Genomic DNA, 20594 nt, shown 5'->3' with positions numbered 1-20594 from the left:
AGAGAGGGAGACACAGAATTTGAAGCAGGCTCTAGGCTCTGAGTCGTCAACACAGAGGCCAATGTGGGGCTTGAACCCTTGAACCACTAGATCATGACCTGAGCAGAAGTCAGATGCTTAACTGACTGAGCCACCCAGGCATCCCCAGAGTTGTTTTTAACAGAGTAACTGGGCTTTAGAGCCAGAAAGACCTCAGCTGAAATCCCACTTCTACTCCTTCTTTGCTATATAACCTTGTACAAGAAAATTGACCTAGAACTCAGTTTCGGCATCTCTGTAAGATGGTAAGGAGAACAGTTGCTCTCTCAGCGGAGGTTGTCTTGAGGACTGAAGAATATAGTGCATATTCAAGTAAGCATGTCATAAATTTATTATCATTATTTTGAAATATAAAATGGGACAGTCCTTAATAAGGCCTATAAATAAATTGTACCAGAAATTTAGTTAGTATTGCCTTTTTTTTTCTGGCCACACATTATTAGGTACTAATAGGCCTAGTTTAAATCAGTTTTCTTATCAAAATACCAAATTAAGCTTTCACTTGCTTTTAAATACTCAAGTTTTCACACAAACATAACATAAATTATACCCTTGAAGTGGCTGAACTAAAACCTCAAATGACATTGTTTTCCATAAAACAAAGTTGGAATTGCTACAATCCATTACCCTTATGAAAGCTATTTTAAATGCTGAGCTCTTTCATACTTTGATTTTGACTGTAATTTTTTAGTCATGAAAATTTGGATTTGCTGAGTCATTTATTAGTTTTCTTTCAAGACAATTTATCCAGATGAGGTTAATTAGCAGGTAATATGATTCCCTAGGACTCTAGGAAATGTTTACCAAAATACAAATCAACTGGCAAATACATACAAGCTTCCCTAATACATGTGACTATACACACACACACACTTTACACAGTATTACCATGTATAGTGTATTTGTATGTAGTGTGCGACTATAATCTCCAAAGAGATAAATAGGTATCAACTCACATGCACACATGTGTATATGTATACAATAAAGTTCTCATCCCTTTGTATATATTTGCAACTGAAAGAAATAAACCAAGAAATCAATTAAGATGTGATTTCTCAGTTCCCTCATTAGAAGTAACTCAAATGAGGGGCGCCTGGGTGGCGCAGTCGGTTAAGCGTCCGACTTCAGCCAGGTCACGATCTCGCGGTCCGTGAGTTCGAGCCCCGCGTCAGGCTCTGGGCTGATGGCTCAGAGCCTGGAGCCTGTTTCCGATTCTGTGTCTCCCTCTCTCTCTGCCCCTTCCCCGTTCATGCTCTGTCTCTCTCTGTCCCAAAAATAAATAAACGTTGAAAAAAAAATTAAAAAAAAAAAAAGAAGTAACTCAAATGAAAGAAGAATATTCACTAATACTCTATCTGTACCAATTGGTGCCAAGCAGTAAGACGGAAAGCCATGCCCAGCACTGCACTGGGAGAGAGAGTGGGAGCATGGAAGGTAGAGAGTGTCCACAAAGGGCTGAGTGAGAGTCCCCATTCCAGCATCTGTCCCATGTTTGACTCCTACTGCTTTTACAGAATCCCAACACATGAAATGTCAGGAGCAAAAAGCCTGTTCCATAAGTCTTTAATGTATTTCCCCCAAAGTGTGCGATGCATTCCAATGCAATACTCTGAATTTAGATTGTACAAAACGTTTAGTAATCATGAATTAATAAGCATAAAGTTAGTGCCTTTTAACTTTACCATGCTCCTACTACAGTGAGGAGACTCAGTTTGAACACCTCTCTGAAGGAGAACAGGTCTCTGGTTCAGAGCTTTGGAAAATAAGAAATTTTAGCTAGAAAATAGCCTTTTGCTTCCATTGTATGTTTTTTTAATACTTTTCCATTTATTAATTTCCATTCTGTTTCTCTATTTCAATTATACAGTAAGGGGCGCCTGAGTGGCTCAGATGGTTAAATGTCTGACTCTTGGTTTCAGCTCAGGTCATGATCTCATAGTTCGTGGGTTTGAGTCCCACAGCAGGCTCTGTGCTGGCATCAGGAAACCTGCTTGGGATTCTCTGTCTGCCCCTTCCTCGCTCGCTCACACACACTCTCTCTCTCTCTCTCTCTCTCTCTCTCATAATTTGTAAAGAAAATTTTGTGTTGTTTATCCTATTTACTGTATAGAGTCAACAAAAGTTAAGACAGTGATAACAAGAATGACATTTGGAAACTGCTACTGTTATTATCACCTATTAGCAGAGGCTTACCACCTGCTTTGCTCAAGGTACTGCGCTGAGCAAAAGAGTACTGTCCTCCACCTTTCTTCCTTCATGAGACAGATAGGCAATAAAAAGCACATGTATACATGGAAAGATCTACTCTACAGGTCGGGCTGAGGCTTGTGGATAGTTCCCTTTCTAGCATCCATGACTTTGAGTCCTTCCTTTTTCACTTACTCTCCACCTGCAGTTTGAGCCTACCATGGTTAAGAAGTGCTCTTCCAAGAAGGCAAATAGGTGCGACTTCAAGAACCTAGATCTAGATTCTACTAGAGCAGATGAGACACGAGCATACCTAATATATGCAGGGGAATACGAAGATACTGACAAGCACTATGATAGTCACAGTGAAAACAGAAACGGTCACCAAAATGGGACTTAAATTCTTCCCTAACTTTGGAAGGCGACCCTTTAAGTAACTAATAAAAAACATAGCAGGTCATGTCAATATATCAGTTATCCACTAGCACAGAGGTTTGCTGTGATTGAATTTCAAAAGATTTTCATCATGTTTTTATGTTGTTGGTTTTTTTTTCAAAATTAGTGTAATATAATGGACATTGAAAACATTTGTTGAACAAGAAACAAATAGAATTGATTGTGCTATGAGCAGTGGATATTCTGACACTTAACACTTTGGTGTACTTCTTTACAATCTTTCAATACCTAAGGGTATTTTTCCCTTCACTATATTCACAATAGAGATACAAATTCATATCCCACTTTGTTCAATTTACATTTTTTATGTAAAAATCTTTCAAGTTGTTAAGTATCTCCTATAACAATAGTTTTAATGCCTGCATAATAGTCAACTTGAGAAGATGAATCACAGATAATGAAATTACTTCTCCATGACTGGTCATGGTTTTATGCAATATTTGAATTTATTAAATAATGTAGTAACATGTGTCTTTGATGTTTAAAGTTATAATTTGATTCCAATTTGGGAGAATGATATTAATATCATTACTTTGTTTACTGGACAGAATTTCCTTACTAGACTACCAAATGTTTGAAAACAAGAATTCCATTTACTCATCTCTGTCCCCAGCTCTGCCTTGCATGTAGAAGCTACCTAGTATATGTATATGGAGTTGAATTAAATATACTTTTTTCTTTGACAGTTTCCCTGCTCTTTCGCAGAGGGAATTTAAGAAATCACTTGGCAGTCATCAGTTGTTAAATGAAGGGAACCTCTACAAGTATCTACTTAGACATTAAAATCTGTTATGAATGTCTTGGGATATAAAAACTACATACTCTTGCATAGTCTGTTTACTGTATAGCTTTTTTGTTAAAAAAAAAAAGCTGCATTTCACCTTCATTTTCTCATCTAGAAAGTAGCTGGAAAAATGTTAGAAATCCTGTCACCTAGGAATCTAATAATGACTTAGTATGAATTAAGAATAGAAAAATGGGAATTTTAGATGCAATTCTGTATCTGACAAAGATGGGTACATCACTAAATGCCACAGTTGAACCTTAGTGTAGCAAGATATGATTGTTTCTCTAATGTGTAAAAAAGTCAGATAAATGCAAAATTACATCAATGATATTTTAGATAGATGATAAGGTAATTTTCCAGATGTCTAAATCTTTTCTGGAATAATTTGTAAATAAGCTAATAATAGAAGCTTTAATATATCCTTGCATACTAGATTGATAATTAAGATCAATTAATATTTTTTTTGGGAAGAGAATGGCTAGCTGCTTACCAAACCGATTTGCCAGCCTCCCATGCAGTTAGATGTGCCCATGAGACTGAATTCTGGCTAAAGAAATGTGAGCAGTAATTACAAGTGCTATTGTCAGGTCTGGCTCTCTTACCCATAATCCTCCTTCTTTCTCCATATGGAATGGAAAGGACTTCAAAGATCTCAATGAGTGTGGAGACAAAAAATACACAGGCACAAGTCCCTCGGTGTTTTAATGGAGCAGAACTAATAAACTACTGGTTTAAGCCCCTGGGATTTCAGGATTTATCTGTTACAAAAGCCTGCAGAAATTTATATTTGTTCATTTCCAGAATGTTCCAGATGGGATTTAAGACAGCTATCTTGTCTGAACAGCTTTAAATAAGAAAGGAGCTAAAATGTCTAGGTGCTTTCAGCACCAACTAATTAAAACCAGGTAATCTCCAGCAAGATTCCCCTTCATTCATGAAGACTCATACTTCAAAAAGAGTCTAGTTTTTCACAAGACAATAGATAAAAATCAAGAATTTAAAAGGGGAACTACTTAACAGAATTCTACTCCATTTGATTTTATTTTCCCAAGTAAAATTTAATAATCTTATGAAATAGAAATACTGGTCTTCTGTGGTCACTTCATAGAAAAGTGGACATTTCTTCATAGAAATGTGGACATTTCATAGAGAGTGGCCTGAGTGGATCTTGAGGACTGAGCAGTTAGTACAGAAAGGCAGGCAACATTTTATTTTTTTAACTCTACCTTCAGAGGGATTTAAATGACTAACCGGCAGGAATTTTTACCCTAGATTGTGGTTTCCTGAATTTTCTCATTTGTGATATGAGATACCTAACCAAATCTTAACATCTACCTCAAAAGGTTAACCCAGTGTTTCCAGAAAACTATCCCTGCAGGATGGATAGGCTTTTAGTACTCCCTCCAAGTAAGAAATTTTATATGTCTAAGAGCCATCATCTGTAATATTTCCCTTTCTCCAGATAAATAACAATAATAATTCTCAAGTAAATTCTCCAAATAAAGAACAGTAATAGCCAATATGTATGGAACTCTGACATCATATGCATATGACATTCTACTCTCACAATAACAGTAGGGTAGTTACTATAATTCCCATTTTAAGGTAAGAAAACTGAGAATAAGAGATAGTTCAGACTTAAACACTTTATTTTGTGTATCTATCCTCTTAGCCATTACCTTATAATGCCATACAGATTTGAAGCACTGCACATTTGTGAGGCCCTCAGCATCTTAGCCAACTACCCTTTAATAATATTAATTTCAAAGAGAGATCTCAAAGCTAGACAAAAAGCACTTTCATCTTTAAAAGGTTTAAGTAGAATGTGCATATTCTGTATGTCCAAGTATTTCTATGTAGGCCAAAAAAACTCAGAACTGTGGGAGAAGAGCAAATAATTTGCATTTCAAAGAGATGAAAATAATCACAAGAACAGAGGGCTCTCCAATTTGAGGAAAGATTAAACAGAAACTATTAATTAATGACTTAAAACAAGCTCTGCTAATTGTTTACTAGTCACTTGAATACAAAATGAACTTGTGTTTTGAAATAGATACAGTCCAGTGGAAAATGGAATCAGAACCATGAAAAAAGACACCAAAGCATAGCCCAGAGGGAAAAATGAGGAAATTTTAAAAGGAAGCATTACTTTCTTAGTTGCTTAAATAGTTGCTATCTGAGATGAGTTGTATTTAGTCATACTATATGAGAAAGGATTAAAGGAGCACAGGATAAAAGTTAAGAGCTCTGCCTATGAAGCTGAACAATTTTCATAGAAATGGTGGTGCCATTACTGATTAAGGATATATGACCTTTGGCAAATGACTCAACCAACAAGCAGGGTAGAGACACAAGTGCTTCCAGAAGATGTGTGGAATCCTTCCTAGTCTTCCACTGTAGTTAAGGGCACATCATGACTTCTGACTTCTTCCTGAAAAATCTAGAGAATACATATTAGGCTAGACAGCCTCTTTTGTGGCAGAGTGGACAAAGTTGCCGCTGTATTGGGATTATTCTGCATTGACAGAGTTTTTCTGGGCAACTGAGTTTTCCCCGTGCAAAATGAGAGCAAAAAGCATGAGAGCACCAATACATGTCTCAGGTCCTTTCAAGAATGCCACTGGGACGTTAATGGGGCCTCAGCAAAAATTAGCTGGTGATTATTCCTAGGGACAGTGGCAGGAGTACTCCACAAGCCAGAATAGAGATTCACTCTTCCAGATCAAGGGAAATATAGCTGAGATAGCCTGTGATCATGTGAGTCCCAAAGAGCCCCAGAATTTGCCCCATAAGAGGAACCAGTTTTCAAATATCCCAGTCTCAGAGGACACTAAGTTATTTATAAAAGCTGCAGGTAAATAAGAAGTTTCCTGATCTCTCTTGAATCAATTACAAAGGGACAATAGAAAAAAAATCTTAATATGCTGTCTGACTACATCTGTGAGTCCTGCTTGTTCAATTTACTAGTTGTATGATCATTTTATATTAATTTCATTGCATTAAATCATATTAACAGCTATTTTTTATACAGATAGATATTTGCAATTATCATTTGGTTTCAAGCCTATATAGATAATGTGAGTTAACTAACCAACTACAGATCAAAATGCTATCTTCAGCTATTTACACAATTGGCAATCTGCATGTACTTAAGGGAGGTATCTGCAGTAGTGGGTAACCTACATGTACATGTACATGTACACCTACCTACATGAGCCACTGAGTGATTTAATCATTACATTTGTGACTTGTGTTTAAAAAATATTATTTTATAATATAAAAAACCATGGATGCTCTCCAAATCTGGCTTTCATGTTGGCTGTTTTCACTTTCTCCTTGAATGCTTTTCAGGTTGAGCCTCGATATTGAAAGTTTCTATTTCCACCCTACAAAAATTGAGTCAAGAGAAAAAGGTAAAAATACAATGCTTCGGAGGGTAATTGGAGATCATGTAGAAGGATAAATTTTATTCTGTAGAAAGTTCAAATCCAGTGTACACTGGGGGTCCTTCAAAGAACATAGGAAACCCTCATGAATTTCAAGACTTACACTAAAATTGATTTCTTAGTTTTCAAATGTCTTAAACAACTTCCACAGCTCTTCAGGATCTGATTTTAGCACAGACCGGAATTTCTGAATTTACAGTTCTAGACACCTTGACACTATCCCCTCAGGTGTATTTTGGACACCTTTTTCATTAAATGCTTTCTTTTTCTTCCCCACCTCCCTCAGCACCCACCTCTCTCTATTGCAAAATAGCTTTATTGGGGGAAAAAATCCTACCATTAGCTAGTGTGAACATTTAAAGAGATTTCTCTGCTCTCCATTTATTGTTTTTGTTCCCTTGTTCATCTGCCAGAGAACTAAATTAACCATAGGATTCCCAGCATAAACAATTTATCATTACCTTATCATCTATTAATGCAGCTGTTTCTTTTCTAAACTTACTTTTTAAACAACATCCAGCAACTATCACTTCTTTCCTTTACTTCTTGTTTTCTTAGATGTAGGCTGCTTAAAGCTTTCCATTTTTCCTTCTCACTGTATCATCCATTTGAGGACCTTTTTCTCTAATATTCTCGCAGTCTGTACTCAGAGGAAATGCATGATTTGGCATTTTTTTTTATTGGGCATGATATCTCAACAAACCAAACCATCATCCCATAAAAAAATGATAATGACCACTGTTATCTATGTGCTAGGCACCTTACATGGACCATCTTTGATCCTTACACTTATTCTCCTTTATTACCACAATTTCACAGAGAAGTTGGGAATCAGAGACATCATCTTCCTACTTATGTTCAACAGCTAAAAAAGGTCAAACTCAGAGTGTGATCTAGGTATTTCTGGATCCACATTTTTGCTATTTCTGTTCCTTCTTTAAGCCTACTTCTGATGTTTTAGTTTGTGTTTCTTACATTAATAGCACAAGCTCTAAAATAAATACCCAGCACACAAAAAGTCTAAGTATCAAAATATCCAACTTTACCTACTAGGTTTAGAAAGGTATAATCAGTGTACCTGAGAGTCCCTTTGATCAGAATTAATAGAAAGGCCCTAGTCAGCTCCCTACAGATTTTAGTCCCTGCTTTATTCTTAATGAAATGAAGTTCATCTTGTCAAACCTTGGTCACAGTCAGACATGACAAGAAAGCTTTGATTGTAAGGCTTCTGCTGACAGTGAAAGCTAAGTGGAGTCAGCAGTTGGCCCTTCTGGACTAAAAGTGAACAATATTTGTGATGAGAATAATAAAACACAGCCTTCCTACACAGTTTCCAAACTACATCAAAGAATGATGAGGAGATATGGCCCCAAAGTATCTACTTCTGCCTCACTGAAAGACTATGGTAGAAGAGGAAAGGTACTCCGCATCTGATGGGAGCTTGTCTGCTGCCTGCTTGCTAAGTACTTATCCACCCTTCTACTGGAACCAAAATAACCAATTTTTAGGGAAAAAATTCCAGATACTATCCATCTTATTCAAGCTCCTTTCTGATTAAATTGCAGCTATGACTGAAATTAGATACTGTCATCCCGTATGTTAGACACACTCAGCCAGATTAAGGGACCCAAACAATAAAATAAACTTTCCCTACAGCATTACTGGAACAAATCTGAAATAGAATGCCAGTTATCTCCTTATCTAACTGGTGATATGCAGATTGAACAAACTCTGCCAAAGAAGATTAAACTCTCTAGTAGAATTTATGAAAAGAAAAAAAGAAAAGAAAACCTCACTTTTTACCTTCAATTCAAAATAAACTGAGAAATACAGAGTGTGTAATCAAACTTTTATCTAGAACATAAAGAGTCCTGCAGTTGTAATAGAAAATACACTTTCCCTTTTCTACCAAAGAAATACTTTAAAAGCATTTGAAAAACATTTTCAAGGAGTAAAACAGTAAACTGCCCAGAGAACCCACACATCTTGGCCCACTGATAGACACATTTGAGGAAACCAGGAATTCCTCATCCAGTAACTCTCCTTAAGCTTGCCATCTCAATGGATGACACTAAGTCCTATCCAGTTGACAAAAGGCTAGAAATCATCTTGGCATCTTCTTCTCCTATATCTCTCATAGCCCATCCATAACTAAATCATTTCTAAACACATATTGAGTCTATCCATTTACCCAAACCTATTCCTATGGCCCTAATCAAGACCACTTTTATTCTGGCTTGAATGAATTTAACAGCTTCCAGAGTTTCAACTTTTTCCCTCCTGCCTATCTATTTTTCATGCTGCAGTCAGATTAATCGTCCCCAAATATAAATCTGATCATATCACTATTTTGCATAAAACACTTTAATAGCTTTCTGTTGCCCTCAGGATAAAGTGCACACAGCTTATCACAGTTTACAAGCCCATTCTAAATCATTCCTCTAATTACCTCTTCAGCCTCTTTTCTATTTCTCTCCTGTATTTGCTCCATCTATTGTGGACTACTTTAATTCTCCAATCACAGAGTGTTTCCACTGTGTCCATGCCATTGTACTGTTTTCTGTGCCTAGAAATTACTGTATCTCTATCCATGAAGGATGATGTTGGAGGGGAGGGGATGGAAATGGAAATACACTGTTGCAAGGTTACCATGTATTTTGCCTAAAGCACTTTGATAACTCTAAATAGATTGTGATAAATTAAAGATGTGTACTGTAATCCCTAGAGCATTAAATAAAATGTACATAAATATAGAGAAAGTCAAAAGAATTGAAATGTTATACTAAAAATAGATTAAGATGAGAAAGGAACAAAAAATTCAAATAGTGACCAGTAGACAACAAATAGCAAAATGGCACCCCAGAATGCAATCAGAATGTAAGTGGAGAAAGCAATCTAACAGAAGGTAGAGATTGCAGAGATCATGAAATTGATTCAAAAGTGAGAACTAGCCACATGCTGGCTATAAAAGAAACTACAAAGACACAAATATGTTTAGAGGTGAAGGATGGAAAAAGATGTACCATAAAAACATTAAGCTCAAGAAAGCTAGAGTGGCTATATTAATCATTCAAAATGAGTTGAAGACAATGAGTATTATCAGAGACAAAGATGGACTCTTTCTAATCATAAAAGATCTGTAAAACAATCTCAGTAAATTTCAAAAGATTGGAAGGTGCAGAGTAGTTCTCTGACCACAACAGAATTACACAATAAAATAAAGATTCTAGAAAAGATCTACCTAAATACTTGGAAGAAGCTAACTCAATCCTAAATCATCCATGGGTCAAAAAAGAACAAAGTAAATTAGAAAAATATTTTCAATGAATAATTACACACACACACACACACACACACACACTAAAATTTCTGAAATGCAGTTAAAGCAATGCATGGATTTATAGTTTTAAAAGCTTGTATTAGAAATGAGAAAGGTTCAAAATCAATGATCTAGGGTTCCACCCTACGAAGAAAATAAAAAGAGCAAAGTGAACCCAGATGAACCTGTACCAAACATCCATCTATGTACATTAGTTAAATTATTTCCTTATGATAGATCTTCAGAAAAAAAAATTGTTCATCAGATCCACCCTCTACTTGAAGCATGGATATGTTTATTGGCATAGATTGTGATGATGAATTCACGGATGTGTACTCATCTCCCAACTCATCAACTTGTATGTCTTAAATATACCCAGTTTTTTGTATGTCAATCTCACCTCAATAAAGTGGTTTTTAAAGATTACAAGTTAGGGGGCACCTGGGTCACTCAGTCAGTTAAGCATCCGACTTTAGATTTCACTAAGATCATGATCTCATGGTTCCTGAGATGGAGCCCCTCATGGGGCTACATGCTGATAACTCAAAGCCTGCTTGGGATTCTCTCTCTCCCTCTCTTCTGCCCCTCCCCCACTTGCAGGTGAGCATGTGAGCACAAACTGTCATGCTCTCTAAATAAATAAATGAAAAAAAAAACTTTAAAAAATCGCAAGTTAGGAAAAAAAAAAAGGTTCAAAGGGGTGAACATATGGAACTGAGATATATTTAATGTATCAAGTAACCTTCATCATTGTTCTCCCTGAACTTATTGAAGGTTGTCTCAGCTTATATTTCTTCTATCAGTTCCTTCTACTCTTGTTAATTCTGGATAAAATTACTAAACTTTGTTAATATGAAAGGTAAAAATGATATTCCCCTGTTGCTTAATTTACATTTCTTCTCTTATACCCGTGAAGTTGGTCACCTTTTCATATATTGGTTAGCTGTTTTAAGTTTGTATTACATTCATTGCCTTATTTTCCATTGACATTTACCTCTTTTCCTTGATGATTAATAAGAGCTGTTTATTTAATACTATCTTTAATCCCTTATCTATTATGAGTCTATTCTCCAATTTGACAATTGCCTTTGGGTGTTGAATAGATATGCTGTTTATTCGTTTGTTATGCTATTGTTTTTTAAATACATACAATCAAATAGATCATTTTCTTTCAGTTTCTAGCTTTATTCCTAGAAAATTCCTTTCAGCTCTATTATAAAATTATTGAATTTCCTCCTAACACATTATTTGTTCATGCATTTTATTTCTCAATTCATCTAGAATTTATTTTATTGGAACAAGTAAAGTTGTGTAACTTTTCCCACTAAATAGCCAAACATTTATATTTTTCTCACTAAATTAACATGCCACCTTTTACCTATACTAACTTTTCAGATATACTTATATATAATTCCTTATTTTCTGTTTCATTGACTCCATTTTTGTGTATCATGCTGTTTTATTGTAGTTTTACAACTTATATTTAAATATCTTGTAGAGTAAGTCTATTGCCATTACTATTGTTTAATATTTCTAATTACTCATTTTATCTTCTTTGAAATGAACTTGAGTATTCAAATCCAAAAATATTATCTCTGTGACATATGTATATACTGAGAACCAATGTCTTTATAATATTGAATCTGTTAAAATACGTAGTATATGTCTCTTTTGTATATGTTTTGTTTTGTATATGTTTTGTTTTCTCAAGACTGAATATATGTCGCATTCTATGTATTTCTCATTAAAATTTATTCTGAGGTACTTAACTTTCTCAGAGGTGCCATGACTACTCATTTGCGACTATGTTTTCTAAATGTTTTCATTTTGTAACATGTTAATTTACTTATTCTCCTATTCTAATTATTTTTGGGTGATTTGCTTTGATTTTCAAGGTAGACATTAATTTACCAACAATTATAGTTTTACCATTATCTTTTCCAATAATAATAATTCCTGTGTTCCTATATAATTGATGTCGCTAGCACTTTCTCAATCTTTGCCTTATTTCTACATTTGGGAGGCATTCCTCTAGTGATCCACCATTAAGTTTGATCCTAGTTATTTTTTCACAGATACATTTATGTGGATGTAGACATAGCATTACATGTATAACATATATGTAAATACTGTGATTGGAGAATGTACTTTTAATTGCTCTTGTACAATCTAGGAGTGAATATTAAAATTGATCAATAACTTTTTATCTACAAATATTGGTTTTCACTACTGAGACTTACAACAAAAAAGGTGTTTGTGGATGAAGTGTATGCCTCAGGATCTCATGTCGAGAAGCAAAGCTCAACAACACATCTCTTGCTCTTCACAAGAACAGCGAGTTCAGTGTCTGTTAACTATCTCCAGTTAAAGCATACTCATTTCCAACATCATCTGATGCCTATTTAAGTGCAGTTTAACATGTTCACTGGGTTGGAATTTAATATGAAAGTTCATTTATTTTTTTTTTCTTAGAAGTACGACTCTTTACACTCTTCACTATGTAACCCCCAATTTTTTTTTGTTCTTTATTTGAGAGAGAGAGAGAGAATACATACTGGGGAGGGGCAGAAAGAGAGAAACCCAAGCATGCTCCATGCTGTCAGTTCAGAGCCCAAGGTCAGGCTCAAACTCACAATCGTGAGGTAAAGACCTGAATGGAAATCAAGAGCCAGATGCTTAAATAACTGAGCCACCCAGGTGTCCGTGTAACCCAAAATCTTAAAGAAAGCATTTTCATCATCATAGTAGCCATTATGGTGCCTTGTTTCTGCCTCTCCCCTATAATTAAAATACCAAGAATATGAAGATATGTTTAAGATCTTTCTGCTTACCTCAAAAAAGAAAACCCCTTCATAGATTAAGACTGACTGAATTCTGAAGGATGTATACCTTCTAACTGAAAGTTTTTAATAGAAAGTTTATATATGAAGCAAATAAAGCCCCAACCTCTTATAGTGGATGTACCTTTGTTTGTACTTTGAACCTCAGAGCCTGACATTGAATGAAGCTTCTATTAGCTTCATTCTGAACAGAGGATGATATCCCAACATTAGAGACACAAACAAGGATTCAAACTGAATAGGTTTCCTCTTAACCATTGACCTCTGTTGTCGTTGTCTGAGTTCAAAATAGAGCCTTTTGTGAAATGTATGCTGTTGGGCCTCACAGTCTCTGCCAGTGTCTCTCTTTCATTGTCAAATACTGACATTGTCATAAGTATAGGATGCTATTAATATTATCACCCTCATTTTACAGCCAAGAAAACCAAACTACAGGGAGCAAAACAACTTACCTCATGTAGCAATAAGGACAGCTCTCAGCTTTCAACCCACATGGGTGTGATTCCATATCCAGGGTCCATTCCATTGTACTTGCTGTTTCATCTACCTATCCATGTCCAAACTCAACTTTTCGTGCTCCTTTCTCCTGCAGGCCCGTGACCGAGGTGTAGACTAAGAAGTGGAGTCATGCTTCACACCGCCATATCATGTTGGCAGCCATTCCTGGGTCTGGCTGTGGTGTTACTCTTCATGGGATCCACCATCGGCTGCCCTGCTCGCTGTGAGTGCTCTGCCCAGAACAAATCTGTTAGCTGCCACAGAAGGCGGCTGATCGCCATCCCAGAGGGCATTCCCATCGAGACCAAAATCTTGGACCTCAGCAAGAACAGGCTGAAAAGTGTCAACCCTGAGGAATTCATATCATATCCTCTGCTGGAGGAGATAGACTTGAGTGACAATATCATCGCCAATGTGGAGCCAGGAGCATTTAACAATCTCTTTAACCTTCGTTCCCTCCGCCTAAAAGGCAATCGCCTAAAGCTGGTCCCTTTGGGAGTATTCACGGGGCTATCCAACCTCACCAAGCTGGACATTAGTGAGAATAAGATTGTCATTTTACTGGACTACATGTTCCAAGACCTTCATAACCTGAAGTTTCTAGAAGTGGGGGACAATGATTTGGTTTACATATCACACAGGGCCTTCAGTGGGCTGCTGAGCTTGGAGCAGCTCACCCTGGAGAAATGCAACCTAACAGCAGTACCAACAGAAGCCCTCTCCCACCTCCGCAGCCTCATCAGCCTGCATCTGAAGCATCTCAATATCAACAATATGCCTGTGTATGCCTTTAAAAGATTGTTCCACCTGAAACATCTAGAGATTGACTATTGGCCTTTACTGGATATGATGCCTGCCAATAGCCTCTATGGTCTTAACCTCACATCCCTCTCCATCACCAATACCAACCTGTCCACTGTTCCCTTCCTTGCCTTTAAACACCTGGTATATCTGACCCATCTTAACCTCTCCTACAATCCCATCAGCACTATCGAAGCAGGCATGTTCTCTGACCTGATCCGCCTTCAGGAGCTCCATATCGTGGGGGCCCAGCTCCGCACCATTGAGCCTCACTCCTTCCAAGGGCTCCGCTTCCTTCGTGTGCTCAACGTGTCTCAGAACCTACTGGAAACTTTGGAAGAGAATGTCTTCTCCTCCCCTAGGGCTTTGGAGGTCCTGAGCATCAATAACAACCCGCTGGCCTGTGACTGCCGTCTCCTCTGGATCCTGCAGCGGCATCCCACTCTTCAATTTGGCGGCCAGCAGCCCATGTGTGCTGGTCCAGACACCATCCGTGAGAGATCCTTCAAGGATTTCCACAGCACTGCCCTTTCTTTTTACTTTACCTGCAAAAAACCCAAAATCCGTGAAAAGAAGTTGCAGCATCTGCTAGTGGATGAAGGGCAGACAGTCCAGCTAGAATGCAATGCTGATGGAGACCCTCAGCCTGTGATTTCCTGGGTGACCCCTCGAAGGCGTTTTATCACCACCAAGTCCAATGGAAGAGCCACCGTGTTGGGCGACGGCACCTTGGAAATCCGCTTTGCCCAGGATCAAGACAGTGGGATGTATGTTTGCATCGCTAGCAACGCCGCTGGGAACGACACCTTCACAGCCTCTTTAACGGTGAAAGGATTCACTTCAGATCGCTTCCTTTATGCCAACAGGACCCCTATGTACATGACTGACTCCAATGACACCATTTCCAATGGCACCAATGTCAATACCTTTTCCCTGGACCTTAAAACAATACTGGTATCTACAGCCATGGGCTGTTTCACATTCCTGGGAGTGGTTTTATTTTGTTTTCTCCTCCTTTTTGTGTGGAGCCGAGGGAAAGGCAAGCACAAAAACAGCATTGACCTTGAGTATGTACCCCGAAAAAACAATGGTGCTGTTGTGGAAGGGGAGGTGGCTGGACCCAGGAGGTTCAACATGAAAATGATTTGAGGGTCTACCGTTCATACTATTGTTTCTGTGTCATTGTGGGTAACCAGTGAGACAGCTGGCACAGTGAATTACTAGGTTAAAAGGCAGCCAAGTACAGCTGCCCCTGTGTCAAAGCAGGGTCCATGGAAGCAGGAGGACTTCTTATGGAGACTCTCCACCTACATGCAGGCAGACATGTGTCAGAGCCCTTCACAGTGGGATACTAATTGTTTGCATTGCAAATATTGGCATTCTGGGGATCTCAGTAATGAACCTGAACCTTTGGCTCATGCTCATGGACAATTACTCAACATTTTCTACCACTGCAAAAACAAAAGAAAAAAAAAATAAAAAGGAACAACCTACAATGTAGGATTTACATATTAAAAAGACACATTTGTCTAAAACATACTCTACAGAAAAATTTGTATCTCTGATTATCATTTGTTAAAGCCTTGCATCATACCATATTGTTGATTCAGCACCACAAAGAAATCAATATATTCTTTACTCTTTTTTTTGAAACATATATGCTGTATATGTTTTAAAGCAATATGAATGAGAGGTTGTGCTTTTAGTTACTCACCATTATAGATCCAAGTGTGATTTCACCTTCCTTTACATAGAGATGACCCTGAGACTAGATCCCTGGAGTTATGGGCAGAGATATGTGGAATGAGGAGTTTGTCTGATGTAGGATGCCAAGAAATAGGACCCAAGGAAAAACTGCTCATCTCTGTTAACTTCTGTTACTATAAATAAAGGCATGTGCCTAGTTTTGATACAGAATGGAATATTTTTTATACTTGTGATATCACACTGGACCAGTTTACTGTAACAAAGCCCTTGGTTTCTCCAGAAGGTTGTGTGCCACTTGTTGTACCTGTAAAATGCAAGGTAGGTGTTAATAATGAAGATGATCCATTTAAACACAACTTGATTTTACTTTCATCAGTTGAGACTGATGGGTTAATAGGAAATCGAAGCGCATATAGTCGTTGTATATACTCATACGGTGATAATTTACCTTGTAGCTGAGATCAATAATTCGATGTTCAAAAGCTCTCTGGATGAAAAGGAGTTTTTCTCAGATGCCAACACAAACCAGGGGGAATCCAGGCATACCATGATGTTAATGCAACTGAGGATCTGTTACAATGATAGCTGTCTGAAGGCTGGATTGCTGCCAGGAACTATCTAGCTACCATTCTGATGTTTTCTATTCAACTATTTACTGTACATACAGTATTATCTTGAATGGGTAACTTCAGGGTTTTTTTCCCTGCTTCCTTTATTTTGAAAATTATCTTGTGTACACAAGAAGTATTGATCTTGTTTATAGAGAGGTGAGAAAAAAAGGTGAATTAAACAGCACTTAGTTTTTTCTCAGTGAGGAAAAACTAAGATCACTAGCCCTACAAATATGTTAAATGGTGCAGATACTTTTACCCTTCTAACCCAAGAATCTCTATCCAATTCAGTTTGTATTAATGATTGTTACTTAAAACATAGTTTAAAAAAAAAAATGGCATCCTGCCACTACCACCAATGATCTGGTTCAAATGAGCCATAATTCCATTTGGCTAAATGTTCAGTGAATGGTTTTCAAGGCATATATTCATATGACCTGATAAAGCACTGAATATAGAGTGTATTCATGAAATACGATCTATTTAATCAGCAAAAGATAGGAAATGTCTATACTTTCTACATTTTGAGAGGGACCTGAAAATGAGTCCCCTTTTGGACAGTGAATAGGAGCTGTCTGAGGTTTGGTTCTTGACATATCTGATTGGGGGTATGACTTTCAAAAAGCTGGCTTTTTTTTTTTTTTTTTAGCATTTGAAATTTTGAGGAGCTTCAATAAAATTAAATTGACCCCAATAAAAAAGTGACAGGTCTAGAAATTGTTTTGCCAGTTGGATAGTAGCACAGTAAAACCCCTTTCTCCCTTAATAAAGGGTAGAAATGAGATAGAAAGATTGAAGAATTGCCTGTTTAAGTCATTTTTCATTTGACTTTCCTAGTGATTATCATCGATCTTTTAGAAATTCATTTTCCACTCATGGCAATTACTTTATATTATATATCCAATAATACAGATCAAGATTTTTCTGCAATTTCTATTTCTTGTGTGCAGGTGGAATGCAATCTTTCAAACTGAAAAGGGAACAAACTGGAGGGCTAGTCTTTCAAAACTTAATAGAAAATACTTCATCTTATTGTCCAACAAAAAGAGAAAACACTGAGCAATTAACAAAAGGGCTTTTCGATTCTGCTATTTTCTGTTAAAAGTTAACCAAACACAGCTTAGTCAAATGAAATTGGATTAAAGTTAACCCATCCATGAAAAGATTAAAAGATTTTGTGATTATTCCATTGGAAGAAGAAAGACTGCACTTTTTCAGGGGCTTCCATACCCTGATCTGTGGAATAATATGTATTTAAGATATTAACAAGCACTGTTCCAAAAGAAATTTGATAGACTACTAAGTGGGGAAAATGCTGCATTCTTTAACCACCTCTTGAAGTTCAAAATCTACATGAGCCTAATAAATCCTCTGAAAGTCCTGTAAAAAAGAATTCTGTTTAATATTGTCTCCTTAGGGTTTCTCTAATTTACTTGAGCATGAAGCACTTCCTTTTATGATGTCATGGTTAACATCTTGAAAAACTAGAGTTCCAGCAAACTCAGTTTGGTCAACAGTGTACTAAAGTAGTCCTCTTCTGAAGTATTCCTAAACCCACTGTTTCCAATAAGAGTAAAATTTACTACTTGAATTGGGCTCCAATAGATTACAAAAAAAAAAATACCACCTACATTAAGTGATATGATCATAAAAATGTATTAGCCAGATATTTCTAGGAGAATCTGCTGCTTTCTGCCAGAAATATCACCTAATGGTTTACAGTTAACTTGAGGCTACTTAATTGTCTACAGTCTTCACTAGTGGAGCAGATCTTGGATTCTTTTTTACATCTGTAAAGCTCTGACCAGGGGTTCCATTAACTTGCTCTGGGGCTTAGTATGGAGTTACACACAAGGAATTTTCCCTTATAGCTTTAAATTACATCTTTGTTAAAGCAAAGTAGTCCATGGTAGAGAGTAACAGCTCAGAGAGCACATGGGCCAAATTCTCTTCTTAGTAGTCATCTCTGACTCCTCTTCTTCCCAGAGGATTTGTCTTAAAGTATCTCAAGAAGAAATACAGTTCTTTGGCTCTGCATTTAGTTCTGAATTGAACTGCTGGGTTGATTCAGCATTTCAGTTTTGTGTGTGTGTGAGTGTGTGTATCACATACATAATATATATGAAGCATTTTCAGAGAAATATTTGTTTTCTCTAGGCATTAAATCTCTAGAAGAACAAATTCTCTGGCTAGAGTTCTGATAGTCTGAGAGAATTGATCTATGTCCCCAGGTGTCTGAAATGCATATCATTAGAGTAAGGTAACCCAACCAAACAATCTGGCTTAGTGTGTTCCTGGTGAGGGATTTCTATTTGTCCAAATTTTCCTAGTACTCATTTTTTTAAACCTCATTTCATTTTCATTGCATTTGTAATTACGAACTCTTCCAACAGTCTCAAAATTTAAAAATGCAAACCATAACTGCCAGACTTATACTTCCTAGTTCCTGAGGACATTTGTCAGATTTCTAGTTTTGCTCAAGCTTTCTCAGAAATTTTGCTTATCACCAACAACTCCCCCATAGTACAAAAGCATTCAGGATGTGCCCTACAGTGTTGAAGGCAGATTCTTTTTTCATTGTTCTGTCAACTATTTTGTTCTCCTCAGTTCTCAGAGAAACCCAGAAGTTGTATAATCTTCTATGAGTATCTTTTTTAGGTTTTTATTTTTTAAGTTATCTCTGCACCCAGAATAGGGTTCAAACCTACAACCCCAAGATCAAGAGTCATGCGCTCTACTGACTGAGCCAACCAGACACCCCGTCGATGACTATTTTTTAAAGGGATTATTTAAATCTCACCTGCATTGAAGCCTGACTTTTGTCACTTTCCATGACTCAAGTAGGAACAAACATATTTATATTTTAGAAAGTATGAAAGAGAGGATGTGATCTGGGAGAAGAAAAATTAAGTACAGCTCCATGTAAATGAACTCACCCTTCCAGGTTTTCCCTTCATCTCTGCGTCAAGACATTTGTTTTAACTCCATGGGCTATGCTCAGAAACTGTTCAGCAACATGTAATATGTCTTCAGGCTTTTTAGAAAAGAAAAAATACATCATGATTTTCAGTGTAGAAAGCTAAGACCTGACAAAAGGACATTACCAAATTTAATGAAAGGTTAGAGGGAGATACTTGAATCCATTTTAATTCTATTTCCTTTATTGCTAAAATTCGTAGTTACTATCTTCCAAGAAAGAATCCTAAATTCTTTAAACTTAGGTTATCTTTCATCCCTGTTTCCTATGTCCTGGTCACCTTTATATAGCTCACATGATCTATTCCAAAGGGATTTTATGACATATGAATCTAGTAACCAAACCTTTGGGGCAAAAGCTATTCATTCTACTGGGTACTTAGGTAAAGATACATCATTCTTTATTACTAGCATTAGGGCCTAGCAACATTCCTCATGGGACAAGTACATCATGTATGTGCCTGGTTATTTCCACAGGCCTTCCACCACTGCCTTTGGGAGCTCCATTCTTTCTGTAAAGTCCTTCCTATTTTCTGATTGAGGAGTTTAAGAGCAACTCTGCCTCTTTTTGTGGGAAGCCTTGATAATGAAATTTTATCTGAATTGTTGATTTCAGAATGACATGTGTTGGTTAGGTACAGTAGGTGCTTCCTGGTACTTTGGCAAACACTTGACAAATCTCTAGGTCATTGTTCCCTTAGCTCCTTATCCCCAAGAGAGCCGTCTTATTCTCACTGCAGTGAAAATATGGCTATAGGGAAAGGACAACTTCACAAATGAGGTCTACATGCTCAAAATGATAGCTGATTTACTATGATATTTAGCTAAGTCACATAACAAAAACTCGGTCTAGGGGCCATAAGTCTAAATTTGCAAGGTTTAGCCAAGTAAACCATGGTTTAAATCAACAATGACAAGTTTCCAATT

The 20594-nt window shown here is 37.0% G+C and overlaps 1 protein-coding gene across 4 annotated transcripts in view; it reads left to right on the top strand.

The window, feature by feature from the left end:
• Positions 1 to 16287, top strand: part of LINGO2 (leucine rich repeat and Ig domain containing 2) — a 508494-nt gene extending 492207 nt beyond the window's left edge. For all 4 annotated transcript variants that reach the window (XM_040481442.1, XM_040481440.1, XM_040481439.1 and 1 more), the window contains one exon: positions 13667 to 16287. In XM_040481442.1, coding sequence (XP_040337376.1) covers positions 13702 to 15522 — 1821 coding nt within the window. In that variant the 5' untranslated portion in view covers positions 13667 to 13701 and the 3' untranslated portion in view covers positions 15523 to 16287. The remainder of the gene's footprint in view (positions 1 to 13666) is intronic.
• The last annotated feature ends 4307 nt before the right edge of the window (positions 16288 to 20594 follow it).

The sequence above is a fragment of the Herpailurus yagouaroundi genome, unplaced genomic scaffold (genome assembly GCF_014898765.1).
Source record: "Herpailurus yagouaroundi ecotype Mexico unplaced genomic scaffold, PumYag 160, whole genome shotgun sequence".
NCBI lineage: Eukaryota > Metazoa > Chordata > Mammalia > Carnivora > Felidae > Herpailurus > Herpailurus yagouaroundi.
This window is presented reverse-complemented; position numbering and strand designations above follow the sequence as displayed.